The sequence below is a fragment of the Rhamphochromis longiceps genome, linkage group LG3 (assembly GCF_057381845.1).
Source record: "Rhamphochromis longiceps isolate RC_006_pf linkage group LG3, R_longiceps_female_GT1.1, whole genome shotgun sequence".
NCBI classification, from domain to species: domain Eukaryota; kingdom Metazoa; phylum Chordata; class Actinopteri; order Cichliformes; family Cichlidae; genus Rhamphochromis; species Rhamphochromis longiceps.
The window spans coordinates 15,085,007-15,106,756 of record NC_140559.1 but is presented as its reverse complement, the minus strand read 5'-3'; the positions used below and the strand labels follow the sequence as shown (position 1 = coordinate 15,106,756).

General features: G+C 43.5%; 1 protein-coding gene across 2 annotated transcripts; it reads right to left on the bottom strand.

Moving 5' to 3' along the window:
• Positions 1–2,866: 2,866 nt before the first annotated feature.
• LOC146673077 (voltage-gated potassium channel subunit beta-3-like) lies at positions 2,867–21,639 on the bottom strand. 2 transcript variants are annotated; one of them, XM_085401536.1, is made up of 14 exons: positions 21,341–21,639; positions 12,791–12,834; positions 12,667–12,704; positions 11,891–11,970; positions 11,435–11,479; positions 9,988–10,032; positions 8,948–8,991; positions 7,076–7,162; positions 6,690–6,775; positions 6,400–6,520; positions 5,251–5,345; positions 5,009–5,129; positions 4,786–4,874; positions 2,867–4,389 (listed from the first exon to the last, which is right to left on the bottom strand). In XM_085401536.1, the coding sequence occupies exons 1-14, from the start codon at positions 21,637–21,639 to the stop codon at positions 4,297–4,299; spliced, it is 1,287 nt and encodes a 428-aa protein (XP_085257662.1). In that variant the 3' UTR covers positions 2,867–4,296. The 2 variants fall into 2 exon arrangements, with proteins under 2 accessions (XP_085257662.1, XP_085257663.1); XM_085401537.1 differs by lacking the exon at positions 21,341–21,639 and adding an exon at positions 17,817–18,434.
• Between the last annotated feature and the right edge of the window lie 111 nt (positions 21,640–21,750).

Sequence of the window (21,750 nt, the reverse complement as noted above, 5' to 3'; positions counted from 1 at the left end):
TCTGGGTGTGACAGAAAGCACACATGCTAACACTGATATGTATATCCTGGTCCCGGTGACTTCACAGTCAATAAAACTGACCCTGCAGCTTCTGTTTGCCCAGTGTCACTGAAAATGCTTCCACAGAACTCAGCTGTGGGTGATTCTGAGATCACACCTGCTCATGATAAAGATCATAAGATTATATTTGAGATATTTTGTGTGGTCATGCAGAGAAGGAGTGAGAAGTGTGGGCAGAGTGAGTGAGATGAGCCTTTGTGTCACGGTCTGGCTGGCAGACCGTGGGGATGTGGGGAAAAGGAGGACCCAGGCGCGGTACTCTGTGTATAAACAGTGCGTTTATTTACAGTGATGGAAAGTAACAATAAACCCCAGTGTATTCCCCAGTCTCCCGTGTCGTGTCTCCCTCGTGCTCTCTGCTCCCGTGTCAGCACCCCCCGGTGCTCGCTGCTCTCCCAAGCCTTCCACGCTCCACCTGTGGGAAACAATAGCGGCAGCTGTCAGGACACTTAGGAATGGCAGGCATACACTTTAAGACAAAACCTAGACAGGGTGACTAACGTGGAGTCTCATGCAATGATCCCGCGTCGGTAGGAGCTCCAAGACTCTCCTAAGTAGCTCCCCCGACGAGCCCTGATCAGCGGCAGGTGTGTGGCTTCGGGTGTGGCCAGTCCCTCCGCAGGGCCACACCCCTCAGGCCTGCAGGTGGCCGAGCTCCATCCTGCAGGCACACCCGCAGACATACACACCCATACCTCGCCTAAACATATGAGTGGGACACAGACTAACACAGCACAGAGAAACACACATATGTACACGCACAGAGAAGGGGAAACGACACCAAAAATACATAATAATAATAATAATACACAGGTCCATGACTGCCCAGGGATCCTGGGTCGCCCAGTCCCAGGACCCTGACACTTTGAGAGCTTCACATGATCACAGCTCACCTACTAGTGATGGGTCGTTCGCGAACGAAATGGCTCTTTTTTCTTCTTTCTCTCACCCTCTCTCGCACTTTTTTCCGCTTCACTCCGCACACGAGCCTTGTGCTTTACGCTGGGCAGAGGGGGGAGGGGCGGTAGTTACACTCAGTAGCACAGGAACAGAGCGGGGGGGAGAGAGAGAGAGCAGGGACAACAACGTCACATTAGAAAGGTATAGTAATCATCCACAATTATTTTCGGTTGCAGATGATAAAGGATTGAGAAAGTTTATTCATGCAGGTCCATATGACAGAGAATATACATGTTCTTTTTGTTTTCATATTATAATTTATATTTAATTGTGTTGTGGTTTGCAGTGTTTTGTGTTGTTTTCACTTTAAATTTGTAAAAGGAAAAAGCTGAAAATTTAAATAGTTAAAACTTGAAATGTGAATAGTTGATTTTTGTATTAAATGATTTATTTATTACATTTTATGTGGAGTGAATAAATAAAAGTATATTTACAGTGGCCCCTACAGACAAAGCACATACAAACTTCAAATCACGTACGAACTCTGAAGCACGTACAAACTCAAAACACGTACAAAAGACAACAGAAGTGCTCCAGGATGCTGGGCACAGTGTTGAGCTTCTGTTACCTAGTGGCTACACAAGCCAGCAAGTACCAACGACCGGATTTGGTGTGTGGTAATAACAGGTAAATGAACTTTTTTTTAAATTATTTGAATATATATGAGTGCCTGTGTATAAATACACAAACAATACACACATGCTTTCAATTGTGTAATTTAAGTGATCTAGTAGCTCTGCTTTGGAAGTTCAGTTCATGCTAGAAATGTGTTTTGGAGTTTGTACGTGTTTTGTCTCTAGGGGTCACCGCATATATTTATATATAAACATATATAAATAAAACCACTTTTTTACGTTAGTAATTCCTTTTGTGCATAATTTTATATTATTGTTAATAATAAATTAATTAAAGCAACAAAACAACCTGAAGAGCCGGTTCGGAGCCGAAAGAGCCGGATCTCTAAAAAGAGCCGGAAATCCCATCACTATCACCTACAGTCTCACTCTCTCTTTGTTTGCAGCTCCTGTGTGACTTTAGCTCCACCTGGTGGTCAGAGGCAGACACTCATCCAGATTTAAATAACTTTATTGGTATTCTTACACACAGAGCGGTAGGAGGGGTTAAACAGGAAGATGGAGGAAACTTTGTGATCCAGCTGGTCGTCATGGTAACGGTCACACAGTTTCAGTCAGGTGATCAGTGGAGTCAAATTGAAAGGATAATAATGTTTCTTTGTTGTGAGCGTAAACAGGTGATGATCTAACAAAGAAAAACGCTTCAATAATGAATCACAGCGTTTATTTTACACATTATTTCATATTTTTAACATAAATGTTGTGTAGGTACTCACAGTATTTATTTCAAAGGGTCATTTTTATTATTTTTTTTTATTCTCATTAAAGAACAGCATAATTTGGATTTTTCTGATCAGAATGAAACTGAAATAATAAACTGAGCTTGGGTCAAAAAGCTCCAGCAGAGTGGAAACATCAGGAAACTCGACTGGTTTGATTATGAATGTTTGAATTATGCAGTGAAAATTAATACTGATTATTTCAGTGTTTAAAAGACCAACTCTGATTATAAACTGTGGGTAATAAACACCAACGATGAGCTTTACTATTGATTTTATTTTTACATATTTCCAGCAGTTTGTCTCTGTTACTGACTTTGACTCTGAGCCTGATCAGCAGGTTTACATAAATACGTAAGTCACACAGAGCCCATGTGAAGCAGGTCTGATTCATAGGAATAAACACCTGGTTAAATGTTCTTGATCTTCTTCTCGTGCACCTCTGGATCATTTTTACCCCAGCTGATATGCTCAGATCTGTCTAGAACCCACGTCTGACCTCTGACCTCTCTGTGCTGACCTCAGACTGACAGCAAACATCAATGTCTGCTTCAAACTGACTTGAATTTGTTGTGTCAGCTGATGGAGCTGATCTGTCCTCCTGCCAGCACACACTGGTGGATCTGCAACATGAGCTCTACTCCCAGCATCAGACGGAGAACCTTCAATGACACAGGAAACAGTCTCCACCCTCCAGATTCAGCAGATTTACCTCCATCTTTATAGACGCCACATGAATGAAAACCAAGTTCCAGCAGCTTCACAGCACACTGAGGAACATAAAGGGACTTCCAGTCAAACATCAGCCACACTGAAGCCGGTGCACAGGTGGTGTTTCTGATTTTTACAGCCTGAATCACACAGCTTCACATCCACCCATCAGGAGACCAAAGACCTGTCAGCTACCTGGTTAAAGTTCACATGTTGGTGTTTTGTTCATGTTGTAACCTCCACTGAGTCACATTAATCTTACTGTGTTCACTTTAATTGAGATGGAAAGTACACTCGTTTCCTTCAAGATGTTCCAGATGTGAGGAGGTCCTGACTCCTGAGAGGTCCCGTCTCCTCAGGTTGAGCACCACTGAGTTAAATTACTTCTCTATCTAAACACACACAGGAGGGAGCAGCAGCTACATTCATAAAATACACATTTCCCATTTCACAATAAATATACTCATAAATATATTTTCAGTACAGAGTACTCAGGAGCAGGCTTTTATTTTGAAATACAAATAGCGCTTATTGATATACGGAAGCCTGTGAATGCCAAAGCCTAAAAGAAAAACTCTGGATTAAATAAAAATACTTTTATTATATATATTTACCTGGAGTGAGAAGTTTGAAGCATGATTGTGTTTTTTACACTAATTTTAAATTTAGTTTACTTGTGCCTTTATTTCATAAATGTCCTAATATCATAAAACATAAGGATGTAGATCACAGCGGGGCTTAATATGTGATGATAAAAATTATAGTAATATATAAAAATAAAACTCTACGTTCATGTGATATTTGTGATTGTTTACAAAATAAAACCAAGTTATTATTTCCTAACTAGAAAAAAGTTTGTGCTTCTGTTTGTACGGATACACGTTTTATTGTTATACATATTTATGTGTTTCACAGTTTCATAAAATCTAGATTTTTATTTCTGCAGCTCCTCACAAACATTGTTTAATTAAGGAACTTCCATAAATCCCTACATGATTAACTAGGAAACAAACATATTTACATTTTAATGGTTTTACCATAAAAGTTTCCTTTGATACCAGCTTCAAACCTTCTCGTTATTTTTCTCTGTTTTTAACTGTTTTCGTGTCACAGTTTATCCATCTGAATATTTTACTGTATTAATGAAGATGTGAAGATTAATACAAGAATAAATATTTCTGATTATCTACAGTCTGAACTCTTCCTCATCTTCATCTTCTCGCCTCCTTCTTCACATTTCTTGGCTTGTTGCCCAGCAACGCGTCCATCTCGGCGATGAGGGGCGGCGTCAGCTGAGACAGCACCTGAGGGACAGAACAGGAAGTGGTTAGTGGCTACCAATCACAGGCCTCAGACTGGACCTCTGACTGGTTGTTTCCTGTTATTGTCGCATTTTTTGTCTTTAACAGCTGATTTTTTATTTAAAATGTGAACTTCCTGTCATATTTCTGTCTTTGCTGTAGTTTTAGCTGTTGTTTATTATTCTGCGTTTATTCAGAAACCGTAAACTTCAGTCAGCCATCTCGTCATAATAAACAAATATATATTTGTTTATTCCAGACTGAGGCTAAATCTGCATTAGTTCCCTCAGATGTTCCCTCGCTGTTTGCAGATCTTGAAGATCTCAGAAACGTCCCAGAAGCTGTAATGTGTACTCGGGGTTAAAGGTCAAAGGTGAAGGTTCAGTGCCATGTTGTTACCCTGACAGAGCCGAGGTTCTCCAGCAGCTGTTCTGTGTTGGAGACGCCGAGCAGCACCGAGCTGACGCCTTCACTGCGGAGACACCAGGCTGGCAAACACACAGAGACATCAGTTAATATCACACACACACACACACACACACACACACACACACACACACACACACACACACACACACACACACACACACACACACACACACTTGTGGTGCTGTAAGATTACCAATGGCCAGCTGAGCAGCCGTGCAGTTCAGCCTGTCAGCCAGCAGGTGGAGCTCTTTGATTTTGCTGAGCTGCTTCTTCCCCTCATCGCTGCAGAGGCGCTCCTTCAGCCAAGCATAGCCCTGCACACACACACACACACACACACACACACACACACACACACGTATTGATCAGCAGGGTAACAGATGGCCTCATTGTGCTGCTCCGAGCTCAGATTGATGGTGTTTGTGCTGCTTGTACCTTCATGGCGGCTCTGGAGCTCTCAGGGACGCCCTCGTTGTATTTGCCCGTCAGCAGGCCGCAAGCTAACGGGGACCAGGTCATGGCTCCGACACCTGACAGACACACAGACCTCATGTTGGAGCACTTTTGTTAAACGGGTCTAAATTTAGAGGCGGACCTGAACAGCTGCTGTCCCCACAGACCTCGGCTGGGTCTCAGCGTCCAGTTAAAGACACAGAGCAACATTTCATCATCGCACCAGCCTGAGAGCTCATCACTGACAGCCACTGACAGAACAACAGACACACAACTGCTGATCGCACAGCTGTACTCTGTCAAAGTGACCTGTGAGCAACAGTAAACATTCCCACACAACCCACAGCTCCCACAGCTCCCACTACAGTGTTTAACGCAGGTCAGCCTTCTACCTGGCCGATGAGATCAAAGAGATGAGATTAAAGCAGGTTCATGGTCAGTGTGTGACCAGGACCACAGCTAAAGAGGTGGCCAGGGGTGGTTCTGGCCCCTCTGAGAAACGTCCTGTCACATAAATGTAACCACAGCTGGAAGTTAGTGGAAGCTGGACGAGGTAAAAGCAGCCAGACGAGCCTCGAGCTGACAGCTTTCACCAGGGTGATGTTTTGAAATTGGCAGTAAAACCACCGTCATCATTCACTTGTCAGCTCATGAGCTCCGAAACCCTCCTTCCTGATTCTAATGAGACCAAATTTCCAAACTGAACATGATTTTTTTTATTTAGTAAGGCCTGGAACTTGACCAGAAACACATCAGGGACAAGTTTACAGAGCCCCCTGCTGGTCATAAAGAGGAATGCATATTTAATGCACTCCAGCACTGACTCGTGTTTCAGACCTGCACACTGCAGCTGTCTGCTACTCAAAGGGTTGATGGTTTGAGTCCAGCTCCTCCAGTCTGCTGCAGCTCAGACTGCTCCTTGTTTACATTGATGATGCAGGACGTGGTTCATAAGGCCGAGCAGACATGTCCTGTAACTGTGCGATCATCACAGTTCTGTGTTCGGCTTTCTATAAGAAACCTCAGACACTGATGAGATAACTGAGAAACCGTGTGTGTGTGTGTGTGTGTGTGTGTGTGTGTGTGTGTGTGTGTGTGTGTGTGTGTGTGTGTGTGTGTGTGTGTGTGTACCGATCTTGTGGTAGAGTTCGGGCAGGTGCAGCTCCACTTTGTCTCTCTGGAAGTAGTGATACTCGGCCTGCTCGCACACCGGAGGGATCAGGTTAAACTGCCGCGCAATGGAGTACGCCTCCTGGTGGACACACAGGTGAGACACACTCGGGTGTTTCGTTAATGAATCTGTCCTTAGATAGAAGCTCATCTCTGTCTATATTTATTTATTTTAATATACAGTATCAGGAACATAAATGTCAAAGCTCAGAGTAAAGCTGTGCAGGTCCCACAGCTGTGAGTTGTGTTACCATGATCTCCACCACGTTCCAGCGCGACGTCCCCCAGTACATGGCCATGCCCTGCTCGATGACGAAGGTCATGGCTCGAACGATCTCTGCAAAAAGAGAAACCAGTGAGTCCCAGCTGCACACAGACTGAGGCTCTCTGCTCTGCTTCATCCAGAACAGGAAAAATGATGTTTTCATCGTGGTTAGACAGAACGCAGTAGATAAAGTTCTATTTCAAACTTTTACATTTGTCTGCTGCAGAGAAAGTTTCATTCACTAAACGTGATGAGCTGTAGCTTTCAGTTACTGAAAACTTTAAATACTGTTGTATTTTGTCTCCATGTGGAGCTACTTTGTTCACGTGTTTGTGCACGTGTGCTTGTGCACGTGTGCTTGTGCACGCTGACCCTCCATCGGCGCGTTCACGTCCGTTCTGTTGGCGAAAACGATGTCCACATAGTCCAGCTGTAACCTGGAGAGCGAGCCACGCAGACCTGCAACACACACGCAGATGGCCATTCTCAGCATGCCGCCATGATTCAATCAAATAATGAAATCAGTTTTATTTCCAGCCTGAAGGACACAAAGTGCAGCTGTCACTCAGCCCTGCAGCATCTGTGCGTTTGGCCCTCGCGGGCCTCCGTATGGCTCACACTGAATCATTTTCTCTCCTGCAGACGCTGAATTTTGTGTTTCTGATCAGCGCTGCACATGAAAGTGATCAGATGCTCTGCTGGTGGAAAAGCTGGAGGTGCGTGGGAAACGTGGTGGGCGCCTCCTCCACCTGCACCGTCAGCAGGGACGCTGTGAGCGTGTGCATCTCTGACAGCTCCACGGAAACCTGCGTCTGCTCTTTCTGTTGTTTCTGCTGTTGTTTTGATGACTGTTTTTGGTGTGAGCTGACGGCAGGAATTATCTCAGACGACCTCGTGGAGGACGCTCGGAGGACTCGGGGGGTTTGAATGACGCTCAGCAGCAGCGCGGCGAAGGCTCGACGTCCTGGATTACTGCTACTTTATCCAGACTTAAAAGATCAGCACAGGAAGATTCTGCTGCTGGCACATCTGTGAGGAGCGATTCAAACACAGCCAGTGTAGTCCAACATAAAGAACCGGACCCTGTGAAGGTCCAGCAGTTTGTCTTTGTGGTCTGACCCTATCAATCAGCTGTGGTGTTACATCATCACCAACGTGCCAGCTAAGCAGCGTTCTGTAACACTCAGAATGTTTGTGCGCTCACAAATCCTCAAAGTGCTGCAGAAAACAGACGAGCTGCACATTCTGCTCAAACAGGATGAAGCTGCTGTGTTCAGCTGCTCCCTTACAGACAGTCGTGCACACGTGTGACCGGGATCAAACCTGCAATCCTCTGATTGTGAGGTGAATGTTTAAACCATGAAGACACGAAGCCTCCGAATACTTCTTTCACTTCTGTCGTGTATACCAGCTGTTTTACAGGTGTAACATTTTAACAGATGGGCCCCTGGAGAAAGCTCCACCTCCTTTCTGCAGCCACTGTAGCTCCGCCCACAAATGTACCAACTGTTGTGTGAAGGTTGAGCATGTTTGTGTCCTTTAGAAAACCTCCAGAGAACGTTAGGACTTCCTGCTTTTACAGGACGAATCATAAAAGCAGAGCTGCTGCTAGATTAGTCTGACGCCTGGACCAGGCTTTACATCAGCGGCACGAGCGGTGCGTTTACTGTCCTGCTGCTCCAGCAGATGAATAAATAACTGGAGGTTTCCACGAGGCCGCGAGTGTCTGTGAGCAGCTGCTGCAGAGACGTTCATCAAAGATGAGGGTTTGTCAGCATCACGGCGACTTCCTGCCACGCTCTCAGGGGTAAATTTAGCACTTAGCATTTCAGAAAGTGATTTAAGTGAACTGAGCTGTTAGCAGCTTTCAGTGGGACGGATGATTGATGCTGCTCAGTGTGTGTGTGTGTGAATGTGTGTGTGTGAATGTGTGTAACTCCTAATCCTGTCTCGGTGTGACTGAGCCTCTTAAAGCCTCGACGACCTCCAGCAGCTGACAGAGGACACTGACTGACCGCTGACAGTAATTAGTCTCTGACTTTTCACCGCTCCGCCTCCTCACATGCGACTCTGAGCTGCAGAGTATCCGAGTAAATGTACTCGAGTTTTTCAGCGTGCTGTGTTTGTTGCTCCTCCACACCATTCAGAGCTGTGTATGAACTATGTGCAGAGGATGCTGGGTAATGTAGGAGAAGTGTGCAAACGGTGTGGAGGGTATTTACAATGTGTTTGAAGGGGGTTTACCTTCAATGATGTGTTTCCGCGACAACCCTCGCTCCGTCTCTGCCCTGTAAACAAACGAACAGTGACGTCACGGTGATGTCACGGTGATGACCTCACAGAAGAACTGAAACGTTAAACACGCCACAGTCACGTGACTTTAACACTGAGTAATCTCATGTAGTCGACAGGTTCTGTGCACAGTGCAGAGAGGACACTGTTACTGTCACTAATCTCTTCTTCTCTCTTCAGCTGCTCCTTTAGGGGGAGCTACACCAGCCCGCCTGCCTACACCTCCTCCGACCTCAGTGTCCTCTGTTACACCGACCGTCTGCATGTCCTCCACAAAGCTCCCCTCGGCTGCAGCAGGTCTCACCTCCATCTTTAAATCGTTAATTCTTTCACTCTTGCTGCTTCCTTCTGTCACACTCCAGTGGATGGAGAGGAGCTCCGACACTTGTCTCCGCCTACTCCACCCTGTTGTGTCTCTCTTCTTCACCTTCTTCTTGCCCTGACCCCTGGTAGACTCCCCCACCTTCACTCCCCCTGTTCCTGCACCTTCCTCCACCCGTCTCCCTCTCATTCACACACACGTATTCCTTGTGTGAATACCTCCACCTCTCCAGGCTCTCCTCCACCTGCTCCCTACTCTCACCACAGGTCTCAGTGTTGCCCACAGAGACTCCTGACAGACCTCATCCATCAGTCTGTCCTCCACCCCTAGAGAAAAGAGTTCAGAGCTGATTCCTGATATAATCCCGCGCCCGCCTTGACCTAAACCAATCATATAGCATGAAGCCCATCTTTCATATACAGTCTGTTGTCAGTGGTCATGAACAGTAAGAAAAATCTTTGTTTCCTGAGTCGTTGTGGCTTCAGCTGTTCCAGTTTTCAGTGTTTCCGCCCGAGTCTTTCTGCTAGTCATTATATCTCACTGACCTATGGTGCAGAAGCACCTGTGACACACACATTCACACAGCTTCAGTCTGATGTATCTGCAGTCAGAGCTGATCTGAGAACAGTGCAGGCACTCGTGATTATAGTAATATGAAAGCATCACTCACTGTCCGCCCCAGTAGAGCTTAGTGGTCACCACATAACTGGACCTCCTGGTGGAGACACACACACACACACAAGTTATTTCAGTGGTATTGCTGTTGCACCGCCATCAGTCAGTGTGAGAGATGGAGCGCGGTTGGAGGGAGGGGAGGAAACGATGGAGATTAAAATGAGGTGGAGGAGACGGATGGAGGGAAAATCTGCTGAGTCACACATCAACACGTCTTCAAGACAAAACACACGTTATTATTCTGGGAGTTTGGTCCAGCAGCACCTCGCAAACACAGCAGTGTGTGTGTGTGTGTGTGTGTGTGTGTGTGTGTGTGCGTGTGTGTGTGTGTGTGTGTGTGTGTGTGTGTGCGTGTGTGTGTGTGTGCGTGTGCGTGTGCGTGTGCGTGTGCGTGTGCGTGTGCGTGCGTGTGTGTGCGTGTGTGTGTGTGTGTGTGTGTGTGTGTGTGCGTGTGTGTGTGTGTGTGTGTGTGTGTTAATGTGAGTCATGCTGAACTTTTGTGTTTACATTAGCTGGACACTGGTTTTTATGCTAACATGTAATAAGGTTGCTGTAGCAGCTGCTCTGTGCTTCACTGTCAGACACAATGTTTAAATCATTAACCCAACGTTATAAAATATCATATGTTTCACTTATTTATGTTCCAGCACTAAACTGCTCTCAGTTTACTTTAAAAACATGTTCATATACAATATGACATCATAATATAGTCAGTTCTCTCATTTTTGCTGTTAAAGATTTAGTGTTAGAAAAATCACTCACTACAAATTCAAAATTTTAAATAGGATAAAGATTAAAATTAAGCATAAGCTAAAAAAATGGATCAAAAGATCCCTGAAATTAGTATAGACTTAATATCTTCTTTTAAATCAATACAGTTATTTTTAAAAATGTAAGAAATCAAAGAAACAAAAAATATCCCAAGAATATGTTGATACAATTACAATTCAAAGTAAATATTATTAAATTAACTTTTTAAATAATTCTTATTGTAAAAAATTATGTTAATTGTATTTTTTAAAATAATGAAGAAATAAATAAATGTTTAAATAATGAGATAAAATGCGAAATAACATCATTTCCATTCATTACACGTTATTTCCAAACCTAAAAAAATCTAAAAAATCTAACAAATTGTAATAAATTTAAATACAAAATTTATATCCCAGAAAAATGATGAAGTGAATACACAATAAAATAAATCAAATCAAAGTAAAATATTTAAGAGACACTAAAAAAATGTAAAAACAGGACTAAACAGAAAATAAAGGATAACGCCAGCATATAAACACAGATTTAGTTCTTTAGGTAAAATATTAATTCACCAGTTTTAAAGCCAGAATCTCTCAATCCCAAACATTGTTGATATAAATGAAATGATTTCATTTCATTTAATGATTTTTCTTGGTTTCTCACAGGCTAACAGTGACCAGCTGGTTTACCTCCATCCTTTCTTCTTCAGGATGTTTCCCAGAGTCGTCTCCGCCCTGAAACACAAACTCACACAATCAAAGATTTACATCCAGATTTCAGACAATCTTATAAATGTAAGATATTTAACCTTATGATAATTCATCTTTTGTGTATGAGCTGAATCACTCCATCAAAGAAACTCTGATGAGAGAAGAACTTGGAGGGTTTATTCTAAATAGAATCTGAGGCCGGGATGCTGTTCAGAGTTTACATGTATGTTTCATGTCTCTGAGAGCAGAGGCAGAGGGGGTTTTTGTTTTTTAACGTGCACTCTGCGACGCCCCCCGGCGACCTCCACTGTGTCCATGCAGCCGCCCTGCAGCGGTCTATACATCCTTTCTTATGGACTAATTAAGGCTGCGGTGCAGCGAGGTGGACGGGAACCAGCTGAGATCAGATGAGCAGACAGACAGTCGGTACTGTACCTCCCCGAGGCGTAAACCTCCGCTGTGTCGAACAAATTCACTCCGCTGTCGTACGCCACCGTCATCACGCTCTCTGCCATCTACACACACACACATTAATACAAGCACAGATCTGCAGAAGTGGTTATGTAATATGTGTTCATGCATTTAGCACACACACACACACACACCCCTACATTACTAACAGTGGACCGTCTGTCTGCACTGACCAAGTGAGGACCTCGTTTCTTTGGAAATATAACTTAAATCTATTTTTTAATGTAATTTCAAACTAAAATGAAACCTGACAAACAGCTTTTTGATTTTTCCTTCAAAACTTTCCAAGCAGGAACTTTGATTTCCTGTCTCCGGAGCCTCGGTCGCCTTCAGTGGAGCCAAAAATGGACATGAAAGGATGTGAAGCAGTTGTTAAAGACGTTCTTATAAAAGTACAGCTGCTTTAACTATATTATTTTTAACATTTAAACATGCTGACGTGACTCAAATATTCCCAAAATAATCACAGACGCTTCATCATTGAATAAATTAATTGTTGCATATAATACACCTCTGACAATAATAGATAAATGAAGAGTACAGCTGAACTTTAAATGGCAGCAAAAGGGTCAAACCTAGAAGAGCCACGTTAAAAGTATATACTGACTTCAAATAAATTCACTAGACATCCTGTAGCTTGATTTTAACTGAACCCTTTTGGTTTGCAGGTCCTCCGTTGGTGAGTGGCAGTAGCCAGGTCCACATTTGTGTAGGTAAACAAACACACCAACACTTCGTACCTCGTCAGAGATCTGAGAACCAAATGTCACCCATGTTCCTGTGAAGACAGAAAAAAGTAACACTGACTGTGTGTGCTGGATATATGGAAATGTGCTTACAGTGTGTGTCTGCTGCAGCTCTCACCCAGTCCTAAGCAGGACACCCTCAGCCCAGATTTCCCAAGATTCCTGCAAAACAACCAAATCAGCAGGTCCACTGATGGATCATTACACCAGCAGGAAGTCAGACTAACCCTCCTGTTACATTAACAAATAAATTCATTTATTTATGCATCATTTAAAGGCACAATTAGAACATCGTTCGCAGACTGTAAATGCTGTTTTATAGAACTACATGGATCTGTTTTCCACACACATCCGCATCATTGTAGTTTGTGTCTCCAGATTCATATTACACAGTCATGATTCAGTTTTTGCTAAATAAATGATGACACGGTGTAATATGTCATGTGTTCATCTGAGGCTGTGTTTAGGTCAGAGTGTTTAATTTATGTCCTGATACGTAAACATTTAGAACTTAAAAAGGTTTAATTTCTTTTATACTTCACTGCACTGATCAGTGTTCATGGTTCCAGTTTGACTGATGTTTCGATCAAGTTTAGTGCTTATTTTTAATGGTTTAACAATCAATTTGTTCTTATTGCTGCTGCTGTTGTTTTTCATTGAGTTTCACATCCTGTGGACTCAAATTCCACTTTCTTGGTCTTCAGTTTGTTGCAGCAGTTCTTGTTCTGCTCTGCAGCCTCAAAGAGCTCAGCACAGAGACACTTGAACCAGAAATCCACCTTAGCAGGAACAAAGACTTCTATCATCACCGGTAAGATAGCGGAGCTGGGATGGCCACAGGGTGAGTCTCTGAGGAGCACCACAGCAGCGACCTCATGGGCCTGCTGGCTGGAAACGTGAGATGGCTGGTGATTGCTTATTAATGTTCAAAATAAGTTCATGGAGACTCCTCAGTATTCTTTCTTTTTTTTTTTAAATCAGCCCATTTTACAAGCACTCTTTAAATGACCGTAACTCAGTTAGCATTTGTGCCATAGAGATTTAAATGGTTTCAGAAAGAAGAGAAGACAAGCTTTACGGGTATATTTGATCTAGAGCAGCGGTCTCCAACCTTTTTTGCGCCATGGATGAGTTTAATGCCCGACAATATTTTCACGGACCGGCCTTTAAGGTGTCGCGGATAAATACAACAAAATAGTACCGGTACCGAAAAAAAGAAAATTTATTCATAACACACGTGAAAAGACCAAGGAAAACAGAGTAAACGATAAAAACGATAACAAAATAACGCTAAAAATGGATAAAAAACCTGAAAACTATACATTTCACACCTGAGCCTCAACTCTCGTGGCCCGGTACCAAACGACTCACGGACCGGTACCGGACCGAGGCCCGGGGGTTGGGGACCGCTGATGTAGAGCATGAAGCCTTCTGAAGGTACTGTCGTCTGAGTACAGGCAGAAGAATCAGCTCTGCCTGCAGTTTACTGTGTGCGCTTCACTTTACTGTAACTCCTCATAACCACTTTGGGCTAGAATAAGTTGAGCTCCCAGTCAGAAATGGAGTCTGGAAAGTCCCATCAACTCACATTTCCAACTAAGCCAGAACAGCTCCAAGTTAACAATTCAAGATGGCGGCACTAAAGGTCAACAGTACCAAAACTTTAAGGTGTACTTCTACCGTTACATACCTGTGACTCAGTAAGTAAGCAGTGCACTGATCGGACTCTATGAATGTTCTGCACTGATGTTTTTTTAAGTGCAAAACAAATGAGTGTTATCATGTATTGCTGGTGATACCTAAAAAGTCATGTGTTTCCTCGCTTTATCTGGAACACCCTAACTCGGGTTTGACATCATTCCCAAGTTCAAACATCCGTGCTCTGATGTATTTAAGTCCACTCAGTCTGTATGATCATTAAAGGGGTAAATGGACTGCATCATTGTCCTGGACAGAGAAAGATGCTAGTTTCAGCTAGGAACAGTCAGGAACAGTCAGGAACAGTCGGGAACAGTCGGGAACAGTCAGGAACAGTTGGGAACAGTCGGGAACAGCAGGTACGGCAGCAGGTAGCTCCGCATGTTTGATTAGGCAGCTTTATGCTGAATCCAACCCCAAAAGGGATTTTGAGATCTTTCACTTGCATTAAATACCAACATTAGCTTTGTATGCAGACGGTCAGCGTTGTAGCTTTATCGATGATTTGATCGCGTTAGCGTCTAATTGATTTGTTGCTCTTGTCAGGCTGATACAGTGATGACCACTGTATCAGCCTGACATATAAACCACACGCAGCATCAACAGCCTCCACGTGATTTCATTGGTCATCACCTTGTTAATGTGCTCAGTGGCAATAAAGCAGACTGAGGTCTGCAGCCAGGCTAATGAGGACTGCTGCCGCTGCATTTAGGGAGCAATAGCAGGAAGATTTAAAGTCACTGTTGGAGTCAGCAGCAGTGCATGATGGGAGCTGTGGTCATCAGTCAGCATGATTTAAAGCTTTATGTCGAAACCAATCAACTTATCGGACAGTGTGATTACAGCAGTGCCTTTAATTTAAGCAAACTCGCTGTACATTCATCAACATGAGTGTGAGGTCAGAGGTCACAGAGCTGAGGCTGATTAACGCTGTGCAGATGCTACAGAACATACATGAGGGAGGGAGCGCATGTTTCATGTCAGGATAAAAAATACCACAAACAGCAGCTTCAGACGGCGCTGCTAAAAATACCCCCAACAGCAGCAGCAGCTGACCAATCAGCTGTGTTTTTACTGACGTTTACAGTTTTCACACATCAAACACAGCCAGACACAAACATCCAAACATCAGCCGGCCGCTTTAGAAACACCTCCACCTCCCCTCTGTTCAAGTCTGGCTCTGATGAAATGACCTCCAGTCTGAAAACCAGCGACACGCTTCAGTGATCGAACAGAAAGAGACTCAATTAAAGTCTGACACGTAAACTGACTCGAGTAATTCAAGTCTGCAACACTCATTCACATCCAAGACCGAGGCGCTTGTGTTCGAGATCAAACAAAGGCTCACATCGAAGTGGAATAAGTATAAATCCATGACATTTACCTCTAAGTCTGAGGCAAGAAAACAAGATTCACATGCAAGTTACCAAGTCTTACACCAGCTCATTGAGGTTTCAACAATCGAATTCAAAGTCGAGTCTGAAATCATCAATGATGACTCAAATATGAGTCCAAGCTGAAAACATATTCATGTTAGTGTCCAAGTTAAAGTTAAGTCTAGGAACACGTCTGAGCTGAAAACATCCAAATTCACATTAAAATTCAAGGTCAATCCAGCAGTTTTTAAAAACTGCACTTCAAGTATTTCATTGAGTTATTTTACAGGAGTAAAGCCTAAAGTTAAGGACACATCCAAGCAACAATATTTACAACCCAAGTCCTGATTAAAGTCAGCAGTTTAAAAAACGCAGTCTGAGACCAAATTACTGGACAGAAGCTGTTTACAATGTGCACATCAGATAGATTACATTAAAGTACAAGTCAGGTTAAATAGATAATAATTGATATATATACATATTAGAGTCCAAGTTCGTTCCACCGTCTTCAAACAAGTCAGCACACAGTAAGAGTTTATCATGCAGTTCAAAGGCATTATTTCCAAGTCTGGGTCAAGTCTAAAATCAATTACAGTCAAGTGAATCATGCATGTAGTCCAAGTCCACAACCAAAGCGTGATTTAGACTTCTGCAGGAAATCTATACTGTAACTTGTGATGTAAGTGGAAACCTCTTTTAACCCAGTGCTCTAACCTCACAAATCATCCAGTCATTGCATCGAGTCTGCGTTTAGCCGCATTCTCGGGAGGCTCACGTCAGGTGACGTGGAAGAATATGGGGCTAAAAGGAGTTTCCAGTTATGCCCTGAGTTTTGTCGTTGATTTCCCGCAGACGCATAATTCAAGCTTGTTTCTCAAATAAAGTCATTTTTCATCTTGAGACAACAGGATTCATACCAGATCCAAGCCACTGGTTTTAAAATGTAGTCTTAGCCCAAGACATGAAACCAAGCAACACTGTCATCAATACTCCTTCATAGCCGGATGTCAATAACGTGCTTCATTGTAAGTCTTGTAAACCATTTCTGTGCCTACGTGTGAGCTCCGGTCTGAGTTCGTCAGTCTTGCTCTGGCTGTGACAGTCCAGGTCCTCAATAATCACGTTTAAGAAAACTGGCAAGTCAAATGTGATTGATATTATATGTTTGAGTCCAAATCATAGACGTTCATGCACACGTCTGAGACATTAAGGCCCAGGTTAGTGTCAGTAGAGTCCGAGTCACTTGTGCTTCAGTCAAAATCAAGTCATTGATGTACGTGAAGTCAGGATCAACAGGTAGAAAGACACGGAGATTCTAAGTCATCGGTTTTAGTACCTGAGACCAAGCTTTCAATGCTAACATGAGAATCATAGTCAGCAATAGTCATGTCAAATAAACATCCAAAGTTTCATGTCCAAATGCAAATCCTGACAAAATCATTAGATGGGACCCTTTTATGTCAGTGATGAAGTCCTGGTGTTAGATTTATGTCCACGTCCACTTTATTCTTGGTCTGGTACAAGCTCTGATCTTCATATGTGAGTCATAATCTGAAAGTCAGTCAAGCAGACGTCCGAGGTACTCGTGAGTCTGTGCCCAGGTTGGTGTCAGCTCACGGCATGTGCTTCATGTTTATGGTGACTGATGTTAACGCCTGAGTCCAGGTCACAGTCCACGATGAATTCATCAATATTCAATCAGGATCAATTCTGAGCCTCGCTTTGAGTCATCAATATCTGAGAGACGAGTCGCCCTGAGACGCACACTCGTATCAATATCTGGCTTCAGACCATTAATATTTAACCCGACTAATCAGTATTCAGACTACATACATGTCACCTGATCGGCTCTACCAAACGCATCAATCAGCAATATAGAATCAATGCCAGGGAGGGGGCGGATCAATATCTCTGATCGGTTTGCTGTACTAGCTCGTTGTTGCTGGTCCTGACAGAACGACCCCGGGTACACAAACGCACACACACACGTGTATGAAACATGAACCTGAGTCACGCTCTGCACCTGTCGGGTCACATGACCACCTCTTTGTGTCACTCTCACTGCCTCACCTGTACTTCATGTTGCTATAACGCCCGAGGGCCTCCTTCATGTGGGCGTGGCCTAGCAGGGTGTTCCGCTCCGAAGGCTCGGCCCTGACCTTTACCTGGCAGATGGGGGCGCTGCTGGTGTTTGCCGCCGCCCTCCGCTCCTTCAGCTGGTGCTCGCTGGCCCCTCCACCGCCCCCACCTCCTCCCATGTTACATGCTATGGACACCTGCATCCTGATTGCCGCGGTAACGAACCTTATGATTATACAAAGAGTTCTAAAGTCTCAAAGCATGATGAGGAGACCGCCGCTGCCGCCAAGGATGCCAGTCGCTATGGTTACGATGGAAAGAATTCATGAGTGGGATGTCAAGTTTGAGTCCACCCGCTGCGTTTGAGCCAATCAGCCAATCAAAGAGATGCAATCAACTTTCCTTCAGTGTGTCCGTCTGTCGGACACCACCGTCCCACAGCAGGAGCCCCGGGAGCACAAGGAGGAGGAGGAGATGATGAAGAGCGTCCCAACAAAGAAGAAGAAACAGAGACGAGGGAACGCGATGCAGAGATGAACGCAGGAAGAAAAACTGGGCGTCCGTCCGTCCTCTGGACTGTGCCGCTGAGCAGGAGAGGGGGAGAGAGGGAGCCCCTCCCCCGCCTGTCATTATTCAGAGCTGGTTGGCTGCACACTGGCCGAGCGAGCATTCAACAAAGAAAGAGAGAGAGGGAGCGCGAGGGCTGTCACTGTGCAGAGAGCACTGTGATAATTGCTACTGTCAGACAGCATCATGGGAAACATGCTGTTAATGTTAGCGAGCTGGAAGCAGCTGAAGGATCTCACCTACAGCCCCAGCACACCTGAGCCTCCTTCATCTGCATCGCATTTAATGAGAAACATGCAGATTAATGCCTGCAAGAGGCAATCGCGACCTGCAAAGAAAAAGAATTAAAAATGTCCCCTCATACATCAGCTATTAAACCCCGGAGAGCGATTGCTGAACAGCAGATAGACGCAAGCAGGAAAAAGCAAAAAGACAACTGTGAAAAAATAAAAAATGACAGAAAAAACAAACAATAATGGAACAAATTTGACAAAAAAACCCAACAAAAACAGAAACAAGAAGGAGAAAAACATGAAAAGGGAATCAAATTGATGCAAGAAATGAAGAAAAACAACAACAACAACATGACCCCCCAACAAAAACAACCTCTAGGAAAAACAACAGCAAAAAATGTAAAAACTCATAAAGGGTCCTAAAAAGCCAATTAAGTCTAAAAATGATAAAAAAAAAAAAACAAAAATGATTTAAATGCCTCAAAGGCACATACAGTTACATGGAGGGGACTTTTCCAACTACACATGCCCTCAAAGGGTCACAAAGCTAGCACAAGACAACCCGAGAGAAGCAAAAACGGGGGGAAAGCTACTACAAAAGAGAAAACATGGACAAATAAGAAACGTTTCAGATTTTCAGTGAAATTACAAGTCCATAAAAAAAACTACAAACATCATGGCTGCTTGTTTTTGCTGTCACTGATAACAAAACAGCGCCACCTGTGGCCGCAGGAGGAACTACAAGACAAGCTCCTGAAGCTTGGAGGACTCAAATAAACTGAGAGAAGAAGAAGACACATGAACCCTTCTCGTATCCCTGATGAAAGTTGATTTTTGGCATTGGTTTAATTTCTCAGGATGTTTCCTGCACATGACAAGATGATGAAGACCCTCCCCCACTCCTCTTCCTCCATCGGACACACTCGTGTGCGCTCATAAATGCGCTGCAGCAGTGCATTAGATGTGAGTGCAGACTCGGCAGGACGCCCGAGGCCAAAGGTTTGGTGTCACTAATGTGGATTACAAGAGTAGCTGCACACTTAGGCGCTGCCTCCATCTCTTCCTGCTCCATCACAAACACTTCACCACAGAAAAGTGGCTCCACGAACCTCCGAGCGATCAGGAAGTATCATCATCAAACCTTCATCTTTGTCTGCAGGCTCCTCTCAGCAGAGACAGCCCGTCACATACACGCTAACGTTTACTAACGAAGGTTTCTGCCTGCATTCTGTCTGTTCGTCTGTTTGTGTTTTAATAGTAAGAAAAGTAGCTTTTGTTCTGCCATCATCACTCCTACGCAGAATTAGAATTATTAGTATAATTATTATTATTAGTAAATAAATTTCAGTGTTTATTTGAAAAGCCGTGGTTTTTCTCAGTGTTTATTTTGAAAAGGCGTGTTTTTTCTCGGTGTTTATTTTGAAAAGCCGTGGTTTTTCTCAGTGTTTATTTTGAAAAGCCGTGTTTTTTCCTCAGTGTTTATTTTGAAAAGCCGTGTTTTTTCTCAGTGTTTATTTTGAAAATAGAACATTAATATATTTTTTAAAGCTGATAAATAATTTTAACTAATTCTTCATTCAGAAGTCCTATTTCAAATCTGTCCAATTTAAGTGCTTAAGTCAGGTGTAATGATTATTATTTTTTTTTATTATTATCATTATTATTTTTCACGCTATTTTTGTAAAACATTATTTTAATTTTATTGAATCTTTTCGAAAATAACACATCTCTGTTCCCATATTATATATTTTTTAGATTATTACAGGTTTAAGACACGTTTAGACATATTTTTTCTTTTTTATTACAGTGAGCATCCATAGAAAATACAATTCAAAACTGGAAAAACTGACTTCTTTTTCTTCTGTTAGAGGTTTCATTGGAAATCTATCAGCTTAATGCTAAGTGGTCTGATGACTTTCAGTTATTAATAAAAATACATTGATGGAAAAATCAAACCCATTCAGAGCTGCCATTAAAGAAGAGTGTAGTTCTGAGTGATTTGATTTCTGGCCTCTACTGTTTTATTATTATGTAAACATCTGTGTTGGGTGTAGTATTTAGCCAGTGGCACTAACTCTCCAGTGGAGACGTCTCAATGGAAATCTGATGAAACACTGAGCTTATTTTGTTTTTTTAATGAGGTTTACATGGACGTCTGTCACCTGTTCTCTCACTGAGGATCACTCTGTACTGAAACCCAATGATTTTACAGAAGGTTGTCAGACACAGGCAGGACTGTGTTTGGTAATGTAGCGTGACCTCGGTCTGCAGAACAAACTGGTCTGTTCATCGACATATTGATCAGGTATCGGCTCGGGTGCTGCTGCCAGCTGCTCACATATTTACACTGTTTCAGTTTTATATATGATAACATTAGCTGAAGTCAGGGATGATGCAGCGCTCACTCTGAACACACACACACACACACACACCGAGCTGATAAACGACTGGAGCAGAAAGTCTTTAATAACAGAAATGTGACTCAGCAGCTCCAGGAGCCAATCAGAGTGAGCCGAAGAGGACACCACACACCGGTCTGACCAGTAACAGCTGCTCTCCAGGTTAACCAGTTCAGCTATCTTCACATTAAAACCAGCTCATCACTGTAGCCCAGTAAAACCAGTTCAAACTGCCATGTGGTTCAAATTATGTGTTTCAGTGTGCCTGTGCCCTCTGGTGGTTACTCCGTGTTACTGCACCTGTCTTTTATGTCACCTGTATTGCATGTCCCTCTGCTCCATGGTGATGTCACACTCCTTCAGGTAGATCTCAAGGCGTCGCCTCTCCATCAGCCTCCGGGCGGCCTCCAGGATCTGAGATGCCAACACCGACTCATCTTTCTCCTTCACATCCTTCTTCACTTCGGTTTTCTCTGGTTTCCCAGAAATCCCCCTGTTTACTTTGGGCTTCTTGCTGAAACCATAGAGCTCCTCCACTGACAACTTTCCAGCTTTTCCTGCTACGGCTGCTGAGGGTCCAGCGGCTCCTGCGGCTGACGCCCGACCCGCAAACATGGCTGACACTGAAATGATAAAACAGGCCTTAAGTCAGCAATTTAACCCAGGAACCCATTAGCTGTGTGGTATTGTTTCGTTTATTGTTCCAGGCTTTAGATGTATAATTTA

What these genes read in the sequence shown, in the direction of transcription:
- LOC146673077 (XM_085401536.1), bottom strand. Translation starts at nt 21,639, where the DNA reads ATGTTTGCGGGTCGGGCGTCAGCCGCAGGAGCCGCTGGACCCTCAGCA. An exon ending in GCGGAAACACATCATTGAAG is followed by an intron (nt 7,163 to 8,947) that starts GTAAACCCCCTT and finishes TGTGTGTTGCAG; the next exon opens with GTCTGCGTGGCTCGCTCTCC. An exon ending in AGAACCTCGGCTCTGTCAGG is followed by an intron (nt 4,390 to 4,785) that starts GTAACAACATGG and finishes TCTGTCCCTCAG; the next exon opens with GTGCTGTCTCAGCTGACGCC.